Genomic DNA, 26,212 nt, shown 5'->3' with positions numbered 1-26,212 from the left:
TGAGATATCCATATGTCTCACCACAACATTCCTTGGCAGGTTCTGCTGTTGTAGGCACCCTCTCAATACACAGCAATGTGTATTATGTTCTTGGGCACCTGGCTCTCTGAGTTACAGAGGGATCTATAGACCTGACTGCCTGGATTCAGAAACTTATCCTTAGGCCACTAAGGTTCTGCTGAAGTGACTCTGTTTTCAAAGCTCTTGGTGTCTATGGCAGAGTCAAAGGAAGGAATTGCACACGATCAGCATCCTTGGAAATGGGACTTCTAATCTCCAGCTTTCAAAGCACTGGGTCTAGGTCACAGATCTGGAGATCAGTGGCATTGAGTGAGGCCTGAAGCTCTCCTTTTAGATGGAAATGGTAATGTTAAAGGACTTAAATGGTAGGCTAGACCAACAAAACAGATGTGCATGTTACCAGTCCAGCTTTGTACTTACTGGACATGAAAGACTTTTCAGGGCTCTTCCAGCCTGCACTGAGAATGGGATAGCAACTAGATATGTCAAGGATGTGCCTTTCACGAGATGTTTAGTTGTAGACGAGAAATATTTTCTAAAATAAATATTTGGCTCTCACAAATACACATTTTCTATTTTTTGGCTCTGAGTCTACTAACAATGTATGTATGTGTTCTTCACCCACTTTTACATTTTTATCATCTAAGTTCGAGTTGAGCTAGGCTGGTGTGGAGAATATGACGGATCTCTGTGTCCAGTAATGCTGTGGGAGAATTATGCCAGGATTTTTCAGGTTCAGAACTCATACAAGAGATACTTGAAAGAAAATTATTATTTCTGAAAGAAAATAAGAAACTCGTAACCCAGCTCTATCCAGGCTACCACATGCCTTTGTTAATCCAAGCCGTATATAGTAAAAAAAGCTGAGACCTAATCTCTTCTGGTTTGCAGATTTGTGTCTGGAAAGAGCAATAAGACTGGACCTTGCAAAATTACTTTAAAAGCTGTTAATAATTTGACTACATGCACACTTCCCCATAATGTAACTCCTTCTATATACTATGCTAAGTTGATTTCAAGATAACAAAGTTGGTCAGAAGTGCAGTTGTGTGCAACAGTTTTTTAACAAACTCAACTATAAGGTCCAAAATGCACTGCTGTTGCCTGCTTATAAGATATGCTGGAGTTGCTTTTGACTGACAGATTAACTATTGCCAGAGAGTCAGAAAGGGGTATTCCTGCAACAATATTGTGCTCTTTATCTTATTTTGCCCGGAATCCAAACCATTTTCTCTTACAATGATTTTCTACAAGGCCAGTGTAGGCAAAAATAGCATTATTTACAATATTCTTACTGAAGCAGAAGACTTACATGTCCTGCCAGTTGCCATCCCATCAGTAAACAGTTCACCACTGATTGTGCGGGCAGTAACCTGATAAAGACGTCCTGGAGTTAGCTTATCAAAGTGAGTCTCGGTGATTGGTGGCTGCACAATTTTGACTCCTTTAACTGATCCAAGATGAGACAGAGTGATATTATAGAAATCGAAGTTTCCCAAAGGTTTTCTCCACTTAACTTTTAAAGCATCTAAGCTGTCATCATTAGTCACTGTCAAATCTAAGACTTCAGCAGGGGCTAAAAAAGAGAAAGTAAGAAAGAGAATAAAATACATCCACCACAAAACATATAAGACCTGCTGTCTCCAAACTTCCATAGCTGAGTTTTGCTGTTGAACAGTTACATGAGATGGAGTATGAACAATTTTGCCTGAACAGTAAAAGGTCAAAGTCTGGTCACAGGGAAACTGAACCCAGCCCTGTGTAAGACCACTGTACTTCTGAGAGAGACATGTCTTATGATGACCGCTCTTACTTCATGGAACAGAAAATCTTTTAGCCATGTCTGCACTCACACTAGTCACTTTGACCATAAAACAGATTGTGCACACGCTCCTTACAGATGCCTGCATACATTTCGGTAAACATTATGGCATTACCACACCCATGTCTGATTTACACCAGCCTAAACGGGATTTGAATGAAACTCCTTTATTCAAATGCTCCACCAAAAGAAAAGCATAGCCACCTCCAGTATCTTAATTACTCAGGCCTGAGGCACAGTAGGTACTGAAATGGAGGACTGTGCTGCAAGCTAGATGGTGTGCGTTTACATTCTAACAATACCTGTGAGATTTAAAATTATTGCACCCCACAACAGGAAGAAATAAAAAAGTCTGAAGAAATAAAATGAAACAAGAGTAATCCCCAAAAGAGCCCAGTTGACAACAGCACTCATTTGTGTGTCTTAGACACGACAATATTGTTTATGTAAATTATGTCTACATGATGACATTTCTGTAGGAGAAGCTGTACCTTGCTCTTCCCAGAAATTAAGGAAAGCAAAGGCTGTTTTTGCCTATGTAAGTGTTTTAACTATCGGACTCTAGTAGGATGTCATCTTATCTTTATCTTAATGACCACAGAACACTGTCCTAAAAAACCTTCCTAAAAAAAATCTAAAACTCTAGTTCTGTGGATCAGTATTTCTTTGTGAAAAGAAAAGAAACAACCCACAAAACCCCAAATCAAACCAAGCCACCAAGCAAACAAAAACTCCAAACAACCAAACAACCCAAAACCACCAACACTCAATTTTAAAGTTCTTAAGCTGCTCCACATTTTTTTCCACTTCCTTTTCAGAAATGCAGCTATTTTGAAATTCAGAGAAAAAAAGCCACAGAAAATATTTTTTTAAAAAACTCACAAGCTTTTTATCTCCCATTCAGGTCAGTATGAATCATGGAGTTAAACTGTCTTTAGTACTTTCACTTCAGTGAAATAACCAGACTACACACTGCCCCAATTCACTGAAGAAGTTGCTACAGGAGTCAGGGCACTGGGGCTCAGATTGTTAACACCTAACTTTACATGTTTAATGGAGCTGCCCACATTAAGCAGTGCAGCTAAATTAGCTGCAGACACACTATGAGCTAATTTACCTGCTAACTTTGTTGAGTGGTAACTTAAGGAGTTAAATAAGCTTATGGTGTTTCTAACTTGGAACACGAATCACTTTTTATTCTGAAATATGTCCTATAACATTATTAGATTATGGCCTTAGCTTCTTGTTTTGTTGTGACAAATTCTGAAATCATGCCTGTCCTGACTGTTTGAAAACTGCTGCTCTCCCATCCCGCAGCCTGGGTTATGAGAGAGAGGTTATAAAGGTGGCCTGCTGTAAGTCCTGAAAAAGTGTAGGAGGTCAGAGAATCTTCCTGATGAATCTCATGAACTTGGGACATGATTATCTAGTAACACCAGCCTGTAACAATCCATATGCCCAGAGCCAGGAGACCATGAAGCATGGATAGTGTCTGTCTTGACACTGACTTGGATATTTTTCACAGGGGATGGCACTGTTGGTATAGAAAAAACACATGCCTAAGTTCTAACCATTATCTCCATGATCTCAGCAATTTTGAATAGATTTACTTTTGCAAGATGTTTGGTTTCTTTAGGGTTAGTGAAAACCCAGTCCCAAATACACAATACCAACATGACTCCACTCCATTCTTAGCAAACAATTCTTTATGTTAGTCAGATATTCCTGTTTTATTTCTATTTATCATCAATAGGTACTTCCAAAAATATATATAAAGATCTTGCCATGTAGAAGAACTATATACATTTGCTAATTTCAACATGCAGAACTGCAGACTACTGTATGTGATTTTAATTAGATGAATTACAGTAATAAAAGTCCTACCAGTATATCCACTTATGTGAAGTTCTGGGGTAGTCTTATTTCCAGCGACTGCACTGAGGACAATGTTGTATTTATTCCCAGGGATGAGATTAAAAAAAGTATTTTCTGTTTTTGAAATGCTTCCTGGTACGGAGACTTCTTGTATCTTTTTATTATCATCATCAAATAATATTAGGTTATACAAGTCCACCTTTCCTGAGGAAGGATCCCATTGAACTTCCAAGCTTGTGAGTGTAGTCTTTTCCTTATTAATTTCCAAACGAGATGGCGGCAAGGGATCTGTAGTTAGAAAAAAAAAGAGAAAACTTAAACCATTTCTTGCATTACGATTGTCTGAAATTTTACACAACAGCACAAAAATTCTTCCAAAACTCTCCCTTTATCATCATCGTGCTGCCAATACTTTTCAACATGTCTTTTTCTTTCGATTTATAAACACTGTGTCACTGAAACCTGTCTACAAGAGAGTCCTGCAGAATTCAGAAATGTTACTTTTCTGTATTGGTACACACTCACTGACACATAGCAAAACACTTCCACTGTGGATGTATATTACAAGCTTGGAAATCTGCTGATAGTAAAACTCTAACAGCTTTAATAAAAACCAGCAAATTGCACTCAGTGCCTCAGTATAATGTAACTTTATAGATACAATGGCAGCAGCAGCTTTAATTTCCTAGCACTCACACTAAACATCGTCACTAAACACTTTATCAGTAATGGGCATGAACATTTATACAATTTTAAGGGCAACAATCCTTTGTTTTTAGTATTAGCTTCAACTACTTCAAACAGATTCTGATAGAATATGTTTCTGCTCTGATTTAGTATTGTTCATCTAAATTAAAAAAGAACTCAAACAGTACATTGGATAAACATTCATGAACTAATATTGGGACTGCTTCTCCGAGAAACTCTCAACATTCATTATGTTGTTTATTAAGGAGCTCTCAAGTAAAATCACCTGTGAAATACAATACACTCTAAAGAGATGGCAAACTGACCAAACAAAAAGAGTCTGGTTGCTTTTATTCTTCAGGTGTATTACATCACTCACAAGACTTCATGCAAACTAAAAAGAAATGTATTACATGTTGGTGTACTAAGGTATTGACATTTATGTCTCCCAATAAGGTTAAGCAATTGCCTATTAAAAAGGTATCATAAAACAACCCAAAGCAGCAAAATCAAGTCTTCACAAGTTGGGAAGTTAAAGGATAAGGGTTCCCCATCAATTTAGGAACTAAATTTGCCTTCCACAAGAGTATACTCTGTGATACTCTTCCCTAGCATCAGACAGGTAACGTATGGTGCATCCAGGCTGAGAACTGCAGTCTCTATATGACCAGCACCTTAAACACAGAACCTTAAACACAGAAGAACAAGACCATTTTTCCAATGCAGTCATTGCTGCTTGGTTCCCTGAACAAAGCAGACAAAAGGGTGTGAGATCACATAACTAAAAAATACACTGTAAGGGCTAAAATGACAAAGTCAAACCTACACCCACCCTACAAATACAGTGGTAGGAGAGCCTAGGATTCTTTAAGCTGCTTTTTCTTCAAAGCCTGGATGGTGTAGAGGGTGTAATTGCTTCATACAAAACTGAGAACATGGTGGTGTCAGGTATTGGTGGTGGTATGCTTTATCAATCAAGTATATTAGGAATGTCAAAGAAGCACCTTGTTCTTTGGAGACATTAAAAAACTGACTGGATATAGTCCTGGGCAACTGGATCCAGGTGGCCCTGCTTGAGCAGGAGGCTTGGACCAGATGACCTCTAGAGGTCCTCTCCAACCTCAACCTTTCTGTGACTCCAAAAAATACTGTGTCCCTTTGAACCCAGGTCTCTGCTTAAATTCAAATTCTTTCTTTGGACAACAGAGATGTTAGTGCTCTTCAGAAAAACAGATAAAAATTAAATTAAAAAAATCAATCGATAAAATGAACTGTCTTTTCTTGACTGCATTCTTAAAGGCCAAATTAAATCTGCTTAAATCTGAAAAATAAAAAAAAATAAAATTAAAACTCAAGTCAAAGACTAAGCACATAAAACTTCAGGCCAAATAGATAAAACTTCACCCAACTACAGCAATTGAAACAGGAGGTTTTAATGAAAAGTGCCAGGAAATCTTAACAATAGGCTTGACTACCAGCTCCACCTATAATATATACTAAGCCACTAACGACTATTATGTTGGCAAAAGTCAAAAGGGGGGTTATAATCTCATTCCTTGAAGGCAATTGTTGTAATCAAAAAGGTCAAACTTTGGGAGTCAGAAATAAATTCCAGCACTAAATATGATCAGATCCACAGCCAGCTGAAAAGGGTTTTATTTGGCTGACGTTGAGAAAAAGTCATGATAACTGTCAAGAAGTTTACCCTCTTTCTGACAAAGTTAGAATAAGGTTGACTGTTCTTCAGTCCTGCATAAGTAATCAACATTGTAATCTGTATTATTTGCCAAATTTGACAAAAGAAGATATCTACATTTTTAGAAGCACTTATACTGTCCTGGGTAATCTGTCTTCTAAGGTGCATGAGCAAAGAAGAAAGTTGCGTGCCTAGAAGGTGAAGTTCAGAAATTCAGACTTTATCTAATCTATCTGGTCCAGAAAACAAAACACTCAGTGCTTTGTACATCCGCTAGAACAAAGGAACAATGAGACTGGGAAGTGCCTGCACTGAAAGAGCCCTGGATGGAAACAAACACTTAAAAAACCATTTACATTGTTATACAAGTCTCTGCTGGCAATGATACAACACTGATACATCACAGAAATGAAATACTTTCACAAAGATATTTTTATACCATTTGATAATATATGAATTAATGTCCCCTAGTCTACAAAGGCATCTTTCAGAAGACTTAATGGTGTTTGAATTATATTGCAACTCCATTTTCACTTTTTGGGAAGAGGATATGCTTTGTGTGCACAGCTGCTGCAGATCCAATTCACAGACATGATAGATATGGTTATGTCCAACCCCAATGACATGATTCCCAAGTACAGCCTGTAAGCACAGAAACACACCCGCATAATGCAGGAGAAAAAATTACTGGGAGATATGAGCCCAGGACTGAGCAGTGAGGAATTCCTGCCAGTCTCAGCCTTCTTCCTACCAAATTATCAATTTCTTTCCTAGTTTTCCCTCTTCATAAAACAGTAACCTATTTCATAAGGACTTCTCTGAAGATTAAGTAAAGAGGGTTGATTGCATCATCTTAAGTACAAATATCCATTTCTTTGGGATGATATGCAACCTCGAAAATCTTTAAAACATGGTTATTTATTTACTTCTTGTACTCTGTCTTTTGAAATTATGATCGTAACCATTACATGATTATGGATGATAGAATTATACAGTCCATAGTTAGAGCTATGTCACATATGGCTCCTACAGATGGCTAATAAATCAGATTTGTCCCAAATAATTTGAAATTTACAGGAGTGAACACATGGCCAAGGCATGTCTCTGGCATTTACAGAGTTACATATTACAATGAAGAAACACTCTACTAGTCTGCACCCTAGAAGGTAGAATTTTTAAGTTCTTTTCATTCAAATATTTAATGGTTTTTCTAACAAAAAGTTATTTACCTGTTAGTTCTCTCAGTACAGAAGGCTCGGATTAGGCAGTGACATAATATATCATGGCAATATTTTTGTAGAAAACAATTTTGAAATAGCATTTATAAGCCTACATTGGAAGACATATTTGAAAGCAGGGTAATTGCCAAGTTGTTTTTCACGGCTCTCAAGATGATATTTCAAATCTGAATTTCAATTCAGAAATTTAATTGTAATTTAGGATTTGTTCATATACTACTGTTTTTAACTAGAATTTTAATTAAAGACCTAGTCATTCACCGAAATACACAGTTACAGTGGTGCACGGACATTCGGAGAGTTAAGAACTTAAAACGTATTTTATCTGAAATCGGGAAAGACAGAACTCTACCATCTTTTGTCATTGGGCAGCTCTCAGTGACAGAAATAGTTTTACTGAGAACAATAAAGGATATAGCATGAAAGGACCAACAGTTGTGTGTGTTATCCCAATTTTACAATGTCAAGCATGCTGACAAGTTGTATGGTTAACACCATGTGATGCTTCATGTATATATGCATATAAAAAAAACCGTAACAAATTGTAATTGTAAATATTAACGTGAAACAAATACGCAAACTTGCTCCTACTAACATCTGTAATCTCAGGTTTGCAGTGGAAAATTAGTCTGTAGCTCAGAGTTGATAAATGGCGTTATCAGCTTTTTCTTTCTTGCCTATTCTACTAAAATATCAACTGTCCCCACTGTGTGTGTTTGCATGTCTGTGTATACCTGGCTTATAAAGTGCATATGTGACTGTATTGTGCATCGTTTTGATCTATTTTACTTCTGCTCTACAGGATTAAATACTTGTTGTTTTGACAACCCATAAATCAAAATTTCTTGAGTAAAGAGAGTCCACTTTAGTGGTCTAACATGGATTGTTGTACCAGTATTCCAAACATTATTAGATTTCATGTCTCTGCATCCATAAGAGAAATAGAAGCTGCTTTTCTACTCAACGATTCACAAAGGTGAATCTGGCGTTACTTGAGAGTTTAAGCAATCTTGGTGAGCTGCACCATTATTCTACTGGAATATCAAACTTCCAAACAACACAGATTGTGATTTTAATGTGACATTACATACTCAAAAGGCCAAATGAAATTAGGAATTTGATCCTCTCCAAGCCTTCACATTACCACTGCAACTACAGTATGCAGTATTCATTGCTTTCACCTTGAGTTCTTAATCGGAAAAGTTTACATGCAAAATTTAACAAAATATTTTGAATGTTATGCACTTAACTACTCAAGCACTTTGTATAAGAAACTTGATGAAAATTGAACTCAGAACTGGCACATGAAAATTTTAACAGGATTGAATCTGAGCAAAAAGCTAGTTTTTGAAGTAGGTATATAAACGAATCTGAAACTTCTTCTGTCTGCATTTATTGTATCAAGATGATACAGATGTTCAAATCTCATTTTGCAAAAGATAAACATATGAGATGGGATTCCCCTCCCTTCAATCAACTAAACTTCAGGTTCCTGGTTCAACCCAGCTTCCTTTGATAGTCAGTGGAAAAAGCTGGGCACCTTCAAAGTACAGCTTAGCCCATCTTCCTTAGTAAAAGAGCTCAGAAGCAGAATCTCAGTGAGTACCAAGGTCAGACATCATATTTTTAGATGGCCCATGACAGCTCAGTTCTGCTACCATTGAAATCAGTGGAAATTTTGTTTACAATATGGCTGAACATATGGCTTATACTTCCATATTCACAGGACGATTTCCAGAAACACCTGCCTATGGACACTCAGGCTCAGTAGATCATAAACTAAAACTACTGACATCAGAGTTTGAAGAAAACTGGTTTATAATGCTGCCCCTAGTGGAAACTTACGGAGGAATAATCCTCTGTCATTCTTCATCCAAAAGCTTAGTCTGTACAGTACAATACGGGTTGTTGACAGGCATAACAAAACCATTCTTTAGAAAAAAATGACAAATTTTGGATTTTGTGCATTTTACAGCATCAAGCAATGCAACTCGTGATTGAATCAAGGGAAGCAAGGAACCACAGAGCAATATGAGTACCACTTTTTGCAGGAAACCTTCACGGTTCCTCTATTCTTATTTCTTGCTTTTGACTGATCTCTGCTATCCAAAATCCAAACACCAATCTCACTTCAACTATGGTCCACTAATCTGCAGTATTTCAACTTAAATCAGACTTTTCACTTTGATGTCAGCTATGAAATATGACTCTAATCATCAGTTGCTATCAATCACTTTCATCTTACAGCCTTGCAAAATCTATTTAGCGATAAAAAATTAATAAATGGCATGTACAAGCTTCTGTCTAAACGATTATGCATTAATCAAAATACATTCTAAAGCAGTATGTTTTTCTCTACTTCTGTGCAAGTGTTCAATAACAGAACTTTACTATACAGAAATGACGGTGATTTGTACCCATCACTCTGATAACAGTTGATCTATTCTTTCAATTTTCACATTACAAGTCATCAATATTAAAAACAGTTGGCATGATGCACAACACTGATTTAAATCACTGTCTGCAGAGAAACCATTTTTCATTTTTACCAAGTGACGTGACTTGTGCTTAATGTATAGCTATCACACCAGCAGACTCGTCACTAGACTTTTTTTACCTTATCAAAGCAAATTAATGGAGGGTATTTAGTGCATTTGTACAGTTAATGCAGGGAAAAAGCTCTGACAGAAAGTGATATCTGTGAACAGGTAATTATTAAGTATTTGGCTACTGTAATCTTCAATACTAATACTGCAAAGTATCTCTCTGAAACTAACACTTCGGGTGCAAATCAGGGAGGCATTTAATGATGGACCTTCTTTACTGTTTTAGGTCTTGAACTACCACCATTAAGAGGTTGGACAATATTATATTTCATCATCGTAAAAAAAACCCCCACTGATATAGGTAGAAAGAGTTCAGTTCTGACACTGCAGCTGTTGGCCCTATGCTGTCCATTGCTTCACAGCTGAATCGTTCACATGCACACACAAACACAAATGCAGAAAGGGAGCCTTCCCTGGCAGCACTCTGTCAGACTATTGGCTTATTTTTTACAGCCAGTCATGGATGTGACACTATAAGTGCTCTGCACACAACTGTACATCATAACACCTCACTAGTGATATCCAAGGAAAAAATAGAAGCAAGAAGTTTCAGCCTTTCTGACTTTTAAACTGTGGTTGGACAAAATATAAGTATGGAAATGGGATGAAACGGTAAGCTATCCTTGAAGAGGATTTACCTGCTATGAAATAGACTGTATTTTAAACACATTAAACAACCTGTCACTTGAGTAACTATGAAGACAATGGGGTTGCATGAGCACAAAGAATGTTATGGGCTACTACTTCTTAAAGCATTCTTCTGACCAAGTCTCCTCACAGCACCTTCTCCTTTCAAACCTGCTCGGCTAACTGTTGGCAGTGTTTTCTTCTGGCAGTGGGCTAAGGAGAACTCAAGTGCAGGGCTGCTATGTTCAGCAAACACTGTCCGTTTGCCGTAGCTGTAAATGCATCCTCCTCCTCCTCTGGGAGCGGGGCGAAACAAGGGGACGGGAAGGAAAAGCCCGGCGTCCCTTCCCGTGCACCTGCCGCGCCCGCGCCCGTACCTGTCTGCACGGAGATGTTGAGAGCCTCCCCGCCGGAGAGCGGCTCGATGTGGAGGTGGTACCAGGTCCCGGCCTCCAGGCCCCGCAGGGTGCAGTCGTAGGTCCCGTTGCCCGCGTGGGCGGGCTGGCAGCCGGTCGCCTCCCCGTCCTCGGAGCGCCCACTCAGGCTGAAGTTGCAGGCGCGGCCCGCGGCGCCCCAGCGCAGCCGGACGCTCTGCCCGAAGACGCGCCGCTCCGTCAGGTTGGCGCTGCATCCCGCCTGCCCCAGCGCGGCCTGCGGAGAGCGGGGAGAGCTCTGAGAGACCCGCCGGCGCCTCCCGGGCTCAGCCCCCAGCCCCGTCCCCGAGCTGTGCCGGTCCGGCGCGAACGCACCCGTATGCCCCGAGCTGCGACCTGCGACGGGAGACCCTGCACCGCCCCCCTCCTCCCGGCCGCTCACCTTGGTCAGGGCCAGCGCCGTCCACAGGGCGAATCCCGCTCCATAGCTCAGCATCGCCGACAGTTTTTAACCCCGAAAACCCTCGCGGGGAGGGGAAGAGGAGAAGGGACGGAGGGGTGGGGTGGGGGGGTCTGAAGAAGTGAAGTGGCGGCGGCGGGCCCCGGGGGCCCCCGCTCCCCGCCGGGCTCCGAGCCCTGTGCCGGGCCGCCCGCCTGCTGCATGCGCTCGGGGCTGCCCCGGCCGCCGAGCCGCCTCCCTGACACCGGCGTGGGTGGGGGGGCTGCCCGCCCGTGGCTGAGGAGGAGCGGGGAGGCGGGGGAGGCGGCCGCCACTTCCCACGCTGCCATTCTGACCCGGGCTGACTCTGCCGGAGCCCTTCCCGCCGACTTCCGCAATCAAGAGGCGATTTCCTCGCGTCTCGCTGCGGGGGGTGAAGCGCGGCGATCCGGGACCTGCCGCCCACCGGGCAGGCGACCGGCCTCGGGGTGCCGCCCCTCGCTCCTTATGGATCCCACCTTCCTCCCGGCTCCTCTCCCACCCCACCTCTCTTCCTTCCTCAACGCTTCCTCTGCATGCCGGCTCTCCCCTGGGTCTTGTCTTCCCAAGCGTTCCTGCTGGTGCATGGGGGCCCCTCAGGCGGTGCCGTTGTTGCTGGGGAGCGGCACTGTCACCTCACGCTGGCTGCACCTCACTTGACGCTGCCTTGCCTTGTCTCATGGTTGCGTTGCCTCACAACCTCCTCACCTTGCATCTGCCTTGTCTCATGCCCGTCTTGCCTTACAGCTGCCTTGCCTCATGTGCCTCCTCATCACACCTGCCACTCCTCATGGTCACCTCACCTCACACCTGCCTCACTCCATGGCCACATCACGTGGCATGCCTGCTCTCCTCATGCCTGCCACTCTTCACAGCCACCCCACTTCCTAGCCCACCCTCCTCTTGGCCTCAGCCATCACTAACCCATCAATCCAGCTCCTGTATCCCAAACACTGATGTTTTTAGGGGTTAGCCGTAGACCACCAAGGCCTCCATCCTCTCCCTGGCCCTATGGCATTGCGACCAGAGGTCTTGTGTCCAGGAGAGTCCCAGCAGAGCCTGACACTGAGCTGATGTCTGCAGCAGAAGAGTAGTCTGTCTGTGAGCAGTCATCTCAGCTTGTTTTGTTCTGCATCAACCTGTGTCCTTGAAACAATTCCTTCCCACATCCCCCAAATAACTCCCAAGCTAAAATTATACACACCATGGAAAGCAAGAAAGTTTCTCTGTTTTCACATTGCACCAAAAAAAGCTGTGCACAACTCCGAGTTGGCTGCTGTAAAAATGGAAACTTGCCATTTCTGCCATGCATGCCCATTTCCTCCTTGTTTAGGTTTCAGCCTCTTAAAAATCATGTATATGTGTATGTGGGGTGAGGGAAAAGAAATGTAGCCAGAAGTGTTTTGCACCTTCAGATATTCAAATAGCAGCCATGGAGTGAAGTTAGGATTGCATAAAGGGGAAAGAATTTGACATTTACTTTCTTCAGTGGGAATGGCACAATTCTGCGTCTTTCTGTACTGCATGATGCATGTGGGATTTTAACTTTTAAAAGCAGTACCTCAAGCAAATTGAACACTGTATCACTTTTGCCCCATTTTAGGGAGAAAAAGGTTCTAGGTTTACAGATGCTAGTCTGCCTTTTAGGGGAGCTGCTGCTCTAGGATTTTTCTGGGCAATCAGCCTGTCAAACAAGATACAAATGTCTGAAAAACCTTAGCTCTCATTTTTCTGTTCTGAAACCTAAGGTCTGAGCGCTCAAGGGTGTTACCCACACTTACAGAAAACTTCATTTGTCCCAGTGGAACTCTATGCCTGGTCCTAAGTACACTGTACTGAAAGTGCTGGGCTCTATTCTGCAAAGCTTAGGATGATTAATAACTTTATGAACATCACCTGAAGTGACAATATAAATATGTATTGATTATTATGCCATTCTCAAGTCCATCGCAGAACATGATCTCCCTCAGAAGAGATGTTTCACATACTTCAGACAGGAGGAGGGACCAAGCCCCAAAGAGCTAGCACAGGGATAAACATACCATTGATGGGAAACACAAGGTGTGTTTCTTAGACCTAAACTGGGATTCAAATGATATAGATGTCTGGTAATCATTCAAGGTGAGTTTTACAGTGTGATTCCATCTTTAGATGATCATGGTTTTTGGACCTAATGGCATAAACCACACTAGTATTTTTCCAGCACTAGAGAAGCAGAGATCTGAAGGCTTATTGGGATGTTTGGATTACTTCAAACTCCCCTCTGTAAATTATAACATTGCGAGTAATTTGCATTTTCTTCAAAAGCAGAGCTCACATCATTATAAGGAGTTTTGAAAACATCCATAATCTGAATTTGCAGGGAAGATATAATTCAGATATTTAGGTGTAAGTTATTTAAGCCGATGTAATACGTGAAAGGGAAAAAACATAATCAACACTGCAAACATAAAATTCAGGGAAAAAAGTGGAACCTACCACAAATAAAATTTAAAGAGTTTTGGAAAAAATATTTGTCTCTTCCAGATAATGTAAGATAATATGTGGAGAAAAACGATGCTATTGCTTCTCACAAGTGCTCGTAATTTAGAAGTTCCTACTTTATTAGTCTTATTCTTGCTATCATAGAATCTTTATCTTTTTGTATTAATAGGGAAGAACTGGTTTATTACTGGTTTTGAGACTTCCTTCTGTATGTTATCCAGCAAAAGTTGCTGCAAGGGTAAGGTCTGACACAGATGCCTATGCCAGCACTGAAGTAAAACAGGAGGGGTCCATCATTCACTGGTGGCAATATATTTATATAGAATAGCCAACATAACGCAAGTAATTATTTCCAGACTGGTATTGCATAAATGGGCTTTTAGTAGATCAGCAGTCACACAGCCTTTAACACTTACTGATCTGTGTGGCAAGCCAAGAAATTAATTAAAAAAGAAAAAAGAACTGTAAGTGAGTTTTGGGAGTTGCCGGACGTGTCTCTAATAGCAGGCTCCAAAGTCCCTTTCAGACACTTTCCCAAGGTTTCCTGAGTTGGTTTTTTTTTTAACACTAGCCTCTCTGTCTCTCTAATCAAGAGGAAATGGGCTTTGCATAGCTTTTGTCATGGATTCAAAGTGCAAGCTGCAGTTTTACTTGAAATCCAAGGCAGCTCTAAATCAAACATTTTGTTCAATTGAAATGTCACTATTGTCCCCCCCAAATGGGTATGTGCACAGCCAAATAATATCAAGGCTTTACTTTTACAAACAAGAGGACCCAGCTTGGGCAAATGCAGTTCATAGAAGGTATTGTCTTCCTCACCACAATACTCAGCACTCAGTCTACGTGTTTTTGAAGTATCGTGTTAAATCCAGTTAATCCTCTAAACGTTCCTGCTAGTTTGACAAAAAATATTTTTGATTCCATTCTAAAGACTGGGAAACAGAGATGGAGGCCATAGATTTTGTGTGTTGGTATATCTAGATCGGTATATCTGATTGGTATATCTAGATTCAAATGTCCAGAGCCAGCTAGAGGCTCCAAGGGAAAGCTATTATTCTTTTTTTCATTGATATGCGTATCATCAGAATTATAGTTTGAAAGTTTTGACCTAAGCAATTGCTCAGTGCAAATGATGTCATCAGGAGGTGAAGTGGGGTAGGAACACAGGAGGCAGTAGTTTCTGCAGTTCAAATGGTGCCATTCCTCTAGCTCTGGTTGTATTATTTAGTAGGAATGCTGGAGGCAGTCTGGCTAATACCAGATTTTATAGGACATTTCCATTTGGAAGTAACCAATATTTGGTGCAGGAGGTATGCTATGTGGACAGAAGGCATGAGGAAATAAGCTCAGCCTGCCTCTGGAATAATCATATTTTACAAGGACTGCTTACATCAGCTGTGAAATGGGGTGCAGTGCTTCCATCATCAGCTCAACCCCTTCCCACCATCAGCACTAGAACAGCAGTGTCAGGGTCCATAAACCATTGAGTTTACAGACCCTGACACTCCCACAGCCTTCCCAAATACAAAACACATTTCTTAGTCTTACCCACAGCAACACATAGTAGTAACTGAAACATGTTTGCCTGACCCAATACATTGAGAGTAGTGTGGTCTCCTGGAAGAGAAGCCCCAGGGAATTTAGGGATTTTCAGTTCTAAACCACTATGTGATGATAGTGATACAGTGACCAATAATGTCCTGCATGCTTTAGCTCTAACTGCCCATGCACATTTTGCCAATGGTGATTCCAGGTTTGCTCTCAGATTACCGAACTAATCCTTGCAGAAAAAGAAGACTGGAAATTGATTTGGAGGTATTGAATGCCTGTCATTTCTCCTCCTATAGCTGGGGCTGGCAGCCCCATTCCCCTGCTCTGCCAGGGCGGTTTGTGGTTCAGCAGAGCAGAGATCAAGAAGCACCTGTGTGTCTCCACTCTGCCTGTCGGTCAGTAGATAAGCTGGCCATGGCCAAGGCCAGGATTCCTTTTAAGGCAAGTTAAAGTATACAGATTTCTCTTGCTTTGATCTGTAAACAATGTCTGTAATTTTAGGACTCAATTATCCATAAATAAAGTCATTGCATACTGTAATTCTTAGTGTGTTATTAGAGCTAGACCCTCAAGTCACGCAACAAACCAGTGACAGAGCCTGGGTCACTGAGAGCAGATACCCAGGCTCCTATGGCTTCTGCCACATCTATGAGTTTTCCAATGCTCCACACATATCCTGATAAAATCCCTTGAGCTTAGAGATTTTCCCAATACATTGCGCATACCAGGATTGGGCTGTAACAGAAGAGACAGATTTTTTCTGTAGCTATGCTTCTAGCAAAGGGCACTGTCAGCATGAGCATCAAAACAAAGCATCCCGCTAAAAAAATGAACAAAGCTTAGTCCTGTAGCTGGTTTTTTTTTCGGTTTTGTTTGTTTGTTTGTGTTTGTTTGGGTGTTTTTTGTTGTTGTTGGGGTTTTTTGTGGTTGTTGTTGTTGTTTGTTTGTTTTTTAAGTCCACAAAACATCCACCTGTAATAGCTATCAGGGTGCACAGAGTGGAGGAGGCTTAATAAAAGTCAGTAATTCTTCTGTCTTACCTCTTCTGTAGTGCTGTAGTATTGAAGAGTGGTTGTTGGAATCCAGGTATTCTCTGTTACTGCAGATTTCAAGTCAAAGTAGAGCTTTTCAATGGGATTTTTACTGAATTGTTCAGTCACATTTCTGATGAACATCTCTGTGCTACTCTTCAGCATATTTTCAGGCCTAGAAGTAACAGCATTTGAAGAGGGGGATGTGGTTCTACTACTCCATACAGAAGTGTCTGCATCCTGGAGATCTAAGACAAACAAGGAAAAGTAATTAAAATCAGCTCGACATTTTTATAAACAATTCAGTAGATTCAATAAATGTGGCTGATACAACTTCTAAGTAGTTTAAGTGCACCTGTCAGTTCTATAGGGTGTTTTGTTTGTTTTCAGTGCAAACATGTATTTTTGCATCAATACCAAAGTCTGTGCCAAACAGAAAGAAAATAATTTCCCTGAACATTCATACCATTCATTTTAAGGGTAGTCCATCAGTGATTCTGAAGTGAAGAAAGGTTGTGCTTTTTCATTAACAGCACAATTTTTTCACTCACAGCTTTTTCACTTGCTTGGACCTATTAAATGGCACACAGGATCAGCTTTATGTTGTCAACCCCCTCCCCTGCTTTCTAAGTGCACAGGCCAGATTCTCATCTGCCTTTTGTTGGTGTAAGTTTAAAACATGGCTTTGGTCAGGATAATCTTTCAAGATGATTTGTTTGAGATAATTATTTTTTTTGTTTGAGATATTTGCCCAAGATAAGTTCCTTGTGCCCACATTCCTTTTGCTTTTGAAAATCAGGCCTATGCAGAGACCATGCTACTCCCTGATTGCTGCCTTTCCAAGGCTCAGATAACAATCTATCACTTAACTGAAGTATCTGTAAATATGATGGTGGATTTGCTTTTTTAGTCACGTACCCTTCAGAGAAAGCCAAAGCTGCAATTAAAGCTCAGGAAAGATTTTACTACACATTTTTCCTCCACATTTTCATGGCTCTTCCTCCCCATTGGTATGTACTTAATATCCTTTCTTTGTGGCTGTGAGGGCAGGGTTCAAGCTGTGGTGGCCTCTACATCTGGTAGCATCACATTTCAACTAAGCAATTGGAATTACACACTGGCCTCATCTCACAAAAAGCTGCCCTGCCATTGCTGTAGCACAGCGAGTGTGCATTGGCTCAACGCCCAAGACACTTTGTCAGTCCTTGAACTGGGGTCTCCAGCCTGACAGAACCTTGTTTGCTGCTGATCCACTGGGCTGGCTGCCATTTATAACAATTTTAGCTCACAAATCCTCTAAAAACAAAGAAACAATTGGGTTAAATTGCAGCAGAAGCTTCCAAATGCAATTACTTGGTGTGAAATTATGATGTCTTAGCAGGCCAGTGTGTGTTTAATTCTTACCCAAAGGATCAGTAGATGAGCGTCCATGAAATCAACATGATGAGTTTTCTTGTATATGTGTAAATATATATGCTAACACATTTATATAGAGAAATTTGCAGCACTCTCATTTGCACTGAGAAAGAAAACTGAGATTGTAAACCATAGTATGAGACACTTTTCATGCAAGTGTTTCCTGTGCTTGACGTGTACCAGTGCATTTACCATGGTTCTGGATCTTTTTGAAAAGTGTTGGTTCGCTGGAATGGGTTGATACCCAGATTAAATGTTTACCCTCCTTTTGTCTAATTGTGCTCAAGCTCTCATCAGATGCTGCAACAAACCCATTAGCTGACAAAAGCCCAGACTCAGTCTAAATTCCATGTCAGTTGCTGTTTCTGGGAATCTCCTATTAGTCGTGGATCTCTGAAAGTCTGCAGTAGGCAACTAGAAGTCCTAGCCCCGAGGACTTGGAAAGAATTAGGCCTGTGCCTCTGTGCCTCCCAGATATCTCTCAGTTCAGCAGGGAGTAGAACCTACTGATAGAAAGACAGCCGAAGAAGAAGTACCTGAGCAGTAAGCAATGGCTCAGGAAAAAGGGCCACAATTGGGTTCCTAAATATAGATTGACACACCCAACTTAAAAAAACATTAAAGAAAAAAATCTTGGCTTAATTTACAGGCAAATAGCTCTGATTCCAACAGGAAGGCTTTTGCATTCCAGGGCAATTGTGCTTTAGGAGAGCTGCTCCTCCATAAAAGGGAAGCTGGTGCTGCCAGCAATATTAATGAGACTCAGCAGCCAGGAATAACTGGCATTCTTGGTGCAGGAGACAAGGGGAGAGCTCAACTGTCCTGGAAGTGAAACACTTGGTCCTCAGGAAAGTTCCACCAGCCCAAGGAGGTACCAGGAACAAGCATCTGGTCACTGTACAACCTAACTCCTCTTGTTAGAGCTTGGAGCTCTTCTGGGTTTCCAGATAAAGAATCTTTCCCAGCAAAGACTGACTACAATCTGTTACCTGTAACATATGGATGTGTATGGCACTATGCCATGCTGGAACTTCAGATGTATGTAACAGCATTTCCCATAGCTCCTACAGGATTGACTAACAGGGTTCATATCTGCCCTCACTTCAAGAAAGTCAGAATCCACATTTATATTCTCTTTCTAAGTAAAACACTAGTGTGGTCCTAGCAGAAGGACCCTCATAGCCCTTCTTCAATAGCAGGCACTTTAAAAAACCCCTACATATTATAAGGCCCATGTAAGAAAATTTCTACACAATTTGAGTTCCAAATTTTTTAACCAGAAAAAACTCCACTCTTGTCTGGACACTAGTAAAGTACACAGAAATCTCAACGGTGGGATTTTTCAGAAGTGTTTAGCATTGTTCTAGAAGTCTCTTTGGAAATCAGTCATAAAACTGTCTATGGGAACAGAACAGCAGCAGTGATACTGACGTTGATCACTAGTGGCTGAATGATATACAGTGTGTGAACATAACATTGTAATCATCAGTAGCACACCCAGGAGAAATTATGACATTCTGAATAAATGCATATTTCATCCATGGGGTGTGCTGCAAACTGCATCCGTCCGCACAGCAGCAGGCTGCTTACAAGAAAAGGAAGTCCGTATGTTTTTCATGTATGATTAGCAAGAGCACTGATTAGTTGTCAAGTACTGAGAACCCTACAGTGGTGCCTTCAGACTTAGCCAAGCTGGCACAGTGTACCTTTCTGAAATAGCTTGATTTTTTCACCAATGTACTTACCTTATTAAACCACAGTTTCAGAAAACTAAGGCTGAACTGCAAGTGAAACATAAATTAATCATATATCTAGTGCATAAGAAACAAAATACTTCATAAGACTGCATATAACTCACAGCAAGACTTGAAACTAGAAGGGGTTGCTTTAAGATCCCTTTATCTTTTTAGCTAACTACTTGTAAATAGACTGCAAAAATAAAGACTATTTAAAAATAGTTCAGATTTCTGTTGTATGTAAGAATATGACAGAAGAACAAAATCTACTTAATGTCCTTTCTTTGCCATTCAGTGCAGATCTTTCAAAAACTGCAAAATCTGTGCTGCTTGAAAATTTTTTACCTTCTTTATTTGAATGTTGTAGAAGTTAGCAATATTTGTATCTCATGTCAGAGGTTAAATGTCTCCAAACTCCAGTCTAATCCTGAGCTGCTCTTTTACTTGCTTGTTTTTGAAATGCTGAAGTAGCCACTTAGAGGCTCTTTCAGCACCAGTGGTAGCAGAACATCTCAGATACATCTCTGATGATAACACCACTGCTGTACCAACCCTATTTCTGGCACTCTGGATAGTCCCAGCTCACGCTGAAGTGGATTTTTGGTCACTGAAGAGCATCTAGACTGCATTAACTCCATGGATTACATACACGTCTACTGAAGAGAGTTCAGAAAGTTACCTCTATGCAGATACCTAGGGCTTGGTTCAGTTGCCTAAATCTAGTGGAATATGAACTGCCCTCAGGCCCTCTGCTCAGGGCTCTCATAACACCTATGGGAGACCTATGTCTTTCTGGGCTGGCAGTCAGAGATCAGGTGGAATATCCTGGAGCGTCTCAAATGACAAAATGGATTTGAATGAATTTTTTTAGGAAAAATGTTTTGGGTCAGCTCAAAGGTGGAATGAAAATATTGATTATCATTGTTCTAATTTATCCTGGAGAAATTTGTAAAAGATACACACACAAAGATCCAACCTCTAGTGAACCTATGGATGGATTATTGCAGTCACTACAAACACTAAAGGTGTGGAAAAATTAAAGTCTAAAGATATTTACATGATCTTAAAAACGGGTAAGAGTTGCTGCCTTTTCTGTGATTCTGCCACCCTTCTTTGGTGTTCTTCCACCTTCCCAAGAGTCCCAAGAAAATGGATGTGTCTTCCCTTTCCACATTCTGCAGTTGCTACTGCTGCTCCAGTGGTTGGGAGTGTGCTTGGAGTGTACATTGCTCTGGTATCTTCTGTGCTCCATCTCAGCCACTGAAGCATCAGCAGTTCTGATTATGAAGTAGGTAAACTTAATAGGAGTAAGGGAAAGAGAAAAGTCCACATGAAAGAGAAGATACTGGGCAAGAAACAAGGGTGGAAAAGGAGGAAGGAACAGTGTGAACGTCAGATCGCACATCAGACTTTGGCTCATATGTAATATCTGATTTTTGTCTATTTTAGAGTGAAAACAAAACAAGGGAGAGAAAGATGCTCTAGTTGTTATTTTAATTCCTTGTCCTACATGTTTTATATCTTTGTAGATCCCACTTTGGTTCTTAAGTCCTTGGCACATAACAGTTAGTAATAAAACCTTTCTCCTCCACAAAATCAACTACTGTTTTGAATGTCTTGATATCCACAGCTCTAGGGCTGTCCCTACCATGTACGATATGATAGAAGAGAAATGCAATTAAGAGCATCATATTACAAAACAATTTATGTCACCTTTTGCATCCAGACTGTTCTACAGCCCATGTGACAGTCTCTAGATCTCTGCATAACTGCAGTATACAGCTTGGCATTGTGTCTCCCTATTTGAAGTCATTCTCCACTTAGTGAATAATTTTTGGTCAGCAGTGGTTTTGAGGTGTGTTGGCAATATTTGAGGTGCCACGTAGCATTGCATCTGTTCTTTAATTGGATATTTTATTGAAATTAACCTACCTGGAACAAAAGAAGCTTGTAAGAATTGCTTACACAAGTCAGGAGTGACATCAGTGTGTGTCAGCATTAGTGGTGCTCTGGGTGCTTTCCAGATAAGAGAAGGCATTTGTTCTGCAAGGGTTATTTACCTGCAATAGTCTTCATCATCCTGCCTTCTACCTCTTCACCTCCCCCATCTTTTCCTCCTCCCTGTTTCCATTCCTGTCCCTTCTCCTGGTTTCTGGGCTTAAAGAAGCTCTGAACCCAAAAGTGGGCCTTAGCACTCCTGAGACTACTTCTCTCTCTGCCCAGAATCTCCTCATGAATTTGATGGGAAATGAAGCCTTACTTTCTCAAGGGAGTTTGATATCTCATGGCCCTTCTTAATGTTAGCTGTTTCAGCTGGAGGTCAGATTCAAACATGGGGTTGTGTGAGAAGGACTGTTTGCTGTTAGATTTAAAATCATCTCTGAGTGAACAGAGATGGGATACATCCCCAAACTGAACCTGATTTTCACAAATGGTCATTGAGGTCAGGACTCTTGCAAAACGTGTACATCCAGATACATCTAAGATGGTTGATTTGAAATCCAAATCTGAGCTCAGCCTTTCCCCAAGCTCAGAAAAATCATATTTGACATTGAGTAAGGTCCAGAATAAAAGGTAGTTGCAGTTGTTGAGTTTGGAGCTTGTACTCTATCTGGGCTGATAAGATGTTTAGGATGCAATTCACTGAGTTACTCCTATGCCAAAATATAATTAATTTTATGAGTACTATGAAAACAGAGGGTAAATTATATCAAAATATGGTGTTAGTCATGAGTAGAAAAACAGCCATCTCAGCTCCAAAGATTTTGTTCAGTTTTTACTACCTTAGATAAATATAGACCAAATATATTATTTTAGGCTAATCCACTGCTGCTTTTACTGAAAACAGATAGATGTTCTTGGAAGACTAATTTTGCACATTCAGCATTGAAAATTTTGACATGCACATGGATACCAAGACCAGAACTGGGGGCATTAGATTTTGTTCTTGTAGTACTTATCATTATTTCAAAAACTAATATCTGTGCACTGTTTTCACTCTTTATGAGTTTCTTACGTTCATGAAATTCTTAGTAGGTATTGAGGATTATAAAGTTCTGTTGATTTCTCAGTAGAGCTTCTCAGAGCTGTCAAAAATGAGATAAGTGACACACTTAAAGAGGATTTACAGGCCTGTCTATGGAGAGAATTTTAGGAAAATTAAGGTAAATTCATTTAATGACGGAGCACAGTAAATAGATGAGAGGGTGCTTTCATATCTCATGACAATTGTCTTAGTGCTTATTGGTCTTAAATTGCCTCTCCTCTGATGCATGATTAAGAAAAGGATGCAAGGTTACTTTAGCTTTGTTAGGCCACACTTCATCCAGCTATCTAAAGGAAGTAACACTGCCTGCATACCTCATCTGAACCGTTCAGTGTCTCTGACTAAGCAAGCCATACTTGCCACATGGGACTTCAAATGATTTTGCCTTTTTAATCTCTAACATGTATGGGAGGACTGGAAGGGCATCTTGGCCGCTTTTCCATTCCCTGATTCTCTAAGTTGTCCTTTCAGACCTCCACTCAGGTGAATAGTCCTGATCCTTTGAGTAGAGTTCTGCAAGTGCAAATTTGCTGAAAATAGTGACACCCTGCCTTACAACAACTAGGAGGTTAGAAAGAACGAAGATTTGATTTAGACATTCTGAAAACTTGGCTACATGGAAAAGTATTGGGTCATAAAACTTTTTTTTTAATCTTGTAAAGGCAAGAATAAACTGTGTGTTCCCCAATAAAAAGCTCAAGTCTGTAGGTTGTTCTTATTTACTATGAAGAACTGCTTAATAGTGTGCAAGAAGAATGTCAACAGGATTGCCAGGAAGGACTGACAACAGAACATTGAAGAAAGTGTTATTAAGCAGTATTCGAACCATTTTACCTTCCATTTTGCCGTGGAAACTCGTAACTACACAGGTATATAGATATGAGTCTGTAATGTGCACAGACCCATGCATCTCAAGGTGCTATTACAAGAATTTCTGAGATTTTTGATTCAGTTCATTATTTTCAGTATTTTGAGTGTTCTCATATATATGCCATCTAAGGGCAAAATGACACTGAGTAAACATACAAATGTGTAAGCCATGGCTGTTCTAATCATGCATTTGGGTTACTCAGACAAATAATTGTGCATGTGTTTGATTTTTGGATGTCTTCTTGCTCTTGACAGATTGAATCTGGATTTGTATGATAAAATGAATGGGGAGGAGAAGAACTTTCATACATCCACATTTTTTAAAAGGACTAGGAATTAGTACCCACAATTCTGTTTAGAAATGAAAAAAGGAAATGACACAATAATAGTGAGCTGAGCTTACACATAAGCACTTTGATCCAAAGAGTGTGAGTAGAGAAAAGGAGAGACATCCTGAAAATATAAAGTGGCTTAAAAACTCCACCAGTTGTGACAAAGACAGCACTCATTTCAGTTGTTCTTTCGTAGTTCTCTAAATGATTTTCAACTATCAAAAGCATTTTTCTGTATGAATAAAACATCAGAATTTTTTACATTTGAGTTAGCATAACAGAGACATTTTTGTTGCCAAAACTTCCAGGATACTTCCTTGAAGGAGTAACTCACCTTGCTTTGAGCACAGATTTACATAAACAGGTTTTCCCGTCTCACTGGCTTCTAGCTGCATCCATGTATGAAGGTATTTTTTACTCTGCTTGGCCATTACCTTCTGACCTTGCTTTGTGAGAAAAAGAGAGCTGTTTGCCACCTTCAGGAGCCCGTCCTCGTGGCAAGTCCACCTGACTGCCTGGGGACAATCAACAGTGATGCTGCGAGAGGACAGAGCAGAGCGAGTAGAGATGCTCAGGCACTGAGCAGATTTCACATGGAGGAGCCTGTCATCTGCTGTCCACCGCCACTTCTGGTTGAGGTTTGTCATATTGCACTTTTCCATAATGACTCCTCTCTTTTCTGAAAGACACTGCTGTTTCTGGACATGGATAATCAGAAACCCTTCTGGAAAAGCAAAATTCCAGAAAAATACAATAGATTACACATGGGTATTTAACAAAAAGCAAATTCTTGATGATTTAAAATACATCAGCAACTTAATCTCTCTTCCCATTTTCTATGTGTTGAACTTTTCATGCAACATTCTATAAGTTGAACCTATTTAAAAAAAAAACAAACCAAACACACTAGCCACATGATGCAAGTGCTAGTAATGTAAATTATGAGAATGCAAAAAGGAAACTTGTGGTAAGGTCATTATGGCCTTCATTATATATAAAAATGAAGAAAAAATTAAACCAGATATAAAAGATATCCAAGAACTATTAACTTCAAACACCAATTCTAAATATCTCATTTCCTTTGCTTGAAAGCATACAGAGATCTACACAAGCTCTCAGTCTCTTTTTCAGTTTTACAACACAGACATTTTAAAATATAATTTACTGCCTGGGAGTTGTTTTAGTAAAATTCATAGTGTTTCTGAAGAAAACATATAAGAAACATATAAGAAAACATATTAACAAATCTGTGTGCTTCTCAGTGCCTGTGTCATTACAGGAACGGAGTTTCTTTACTGATAGGAAGTACATCTATGTTACTGGATTTACTCCAATGTCTCTAGCTGTTAGTTTTGTGACCATTCCAACCCATGCAAGATTAGCTCTCTGTGTCACCATGCTTAAAAGATCAACACTAGATACTCAAATGAAGAGAGCTACAATGCATTCATAAAAACTCCACAAAGTTACAGAATACGGAACTGATTATTTCAAATGCAGCCTCCCTACCATATCATGTTTGGGTTTTTCTCTGTTTATAATCTCAGTTACTCAAACATTTCCAGCCTCATTAGTCACAAAGTGCTAAACCAAACATGTATTTATTTCCCCCAGTTGATATTTGTCAACCCCCTATTTTCACAGACCTCAGTATTTTCTGACTAAGCATCACAGAAAGCTCCTGTCTCTGAAGTCGCACGAAGTCTAAATAAATAGGAATGTCCCCTTTAAAGAGTTTGTCCCAAAACTCATCTCCTGGATTGTCTATCAGGAGATCTTCTTAAAAAAAGAAGACATATCTCCAGCATAGAAGGAGACAGTTTGTTTTCCTTTGGAAAGAAATCTAAACAGAACGGGCTATGTTGGCCCTGCCCCCCATTCCTCTTGTATGAACCACAGCGAAGAGGTGACTCATTTTTTTTAAGTCACCGGCTATGCTGGAGGGCTCTACTCAGTGGCAGAAGGAGCAACACAGAGGAGGGGAAGGAGGGAGAGACACTTACCTGAGAATGTCAAGGCAAGACAGGTAGAAACCAGGACGTGAAATAAAGAATCCATTTTCCCTCTAGCAACTCCCCATGCTTCTCTTAAAAAAACCCACCTCAGATAAGTGAAGCGAAGGCTAGGAAGGAAATGTGCCTTCACAGGGGGAAAAAGTCAGTGACGAGCACTTCCTTCTATTCAATTGTTTTTGGGAGTTTTACAGCACTTTGTCCTTTTATACGATTCTTCAGAGTGTACTAATTGGTTTATTTTGGAAAAATACAAGCAACAGAGAGAGACGTTTTCAAACACCTGGGAAACTTAGAGATTATATTGAAT

At 40.4% G+C, this 26,212-nt stretch overlaps 1 protein-coding gene across 5 annotated transcripts in view; it reads right to left on the bottom strand.

Moving 5' to 3' along the window:
• Window positions 1–26,044, bottom strand: part of PTPRB (protein tyrosine phosphatase receptor type B) — a 63,228-nt gene extending 37,184 nt beyond the window's left edge. For 2 of the 5 annotated variants that reach the window (XM_064655662.1, XM_064655660.1), the window contains exons 1-6: window positions 25,894–26,044; window positions 24,225–24,614; window positions 16,500–16,738; window positions 10,950–11,223; window positions 3,728–4,006; window positions 1,334–1,597 (exon numbers count right to left, since the gene is read on the bottom strand). In XM_064655662.1, the coding sequence (XP_064511732.1) occupies window positions 1,334–1,597; window positions 3,728–4,006; window positions 10,950–11,223; window positions 16,500–16,738; window positions 24,225–24,614; window positions 25,894–25,948 (1,501 nt within the window). In that variant the 5' untranslated portion in view covers window positions 25,949–26,044. Of the gene's footprint in view, window positions 1–1,333; window positions 1,598–3,727; window positions 4,007–10,949; window positions 11,224–11,388; window positions 11,721–16,499; window positions 16,739–24,224; window positions 24,615–25,893 lie in introns of those variants that run through there. The other 3 variants (XM_064655661.1, XM_064655663.1, XM_064655664.1) reach the window with 3 other exon arrangements.
• Between the last annotated feature and the right edge of the window lie 168 nt (window positions 26,045–26,212).

Source organism: Pseudopipra pipra, chromosome 5 (assembly GCF_036250125.1).
Source record: "Pseudopipra pipra isolate bDixPip1 chromosome 5, bDixPip1.hap1, whole genome shotgun sequence".
Classification (NCBI taxonomy): Eukaryota; Metazoa; Chordata; class Aves; order Passeriformes; family Pipridae; genus Pseudopipra; species Pseudopipra pipra.
Note: the sequence above shows the minus strand (reverse complement) of the source record. Positions and strands in the feature narration are given on the sequence as shown.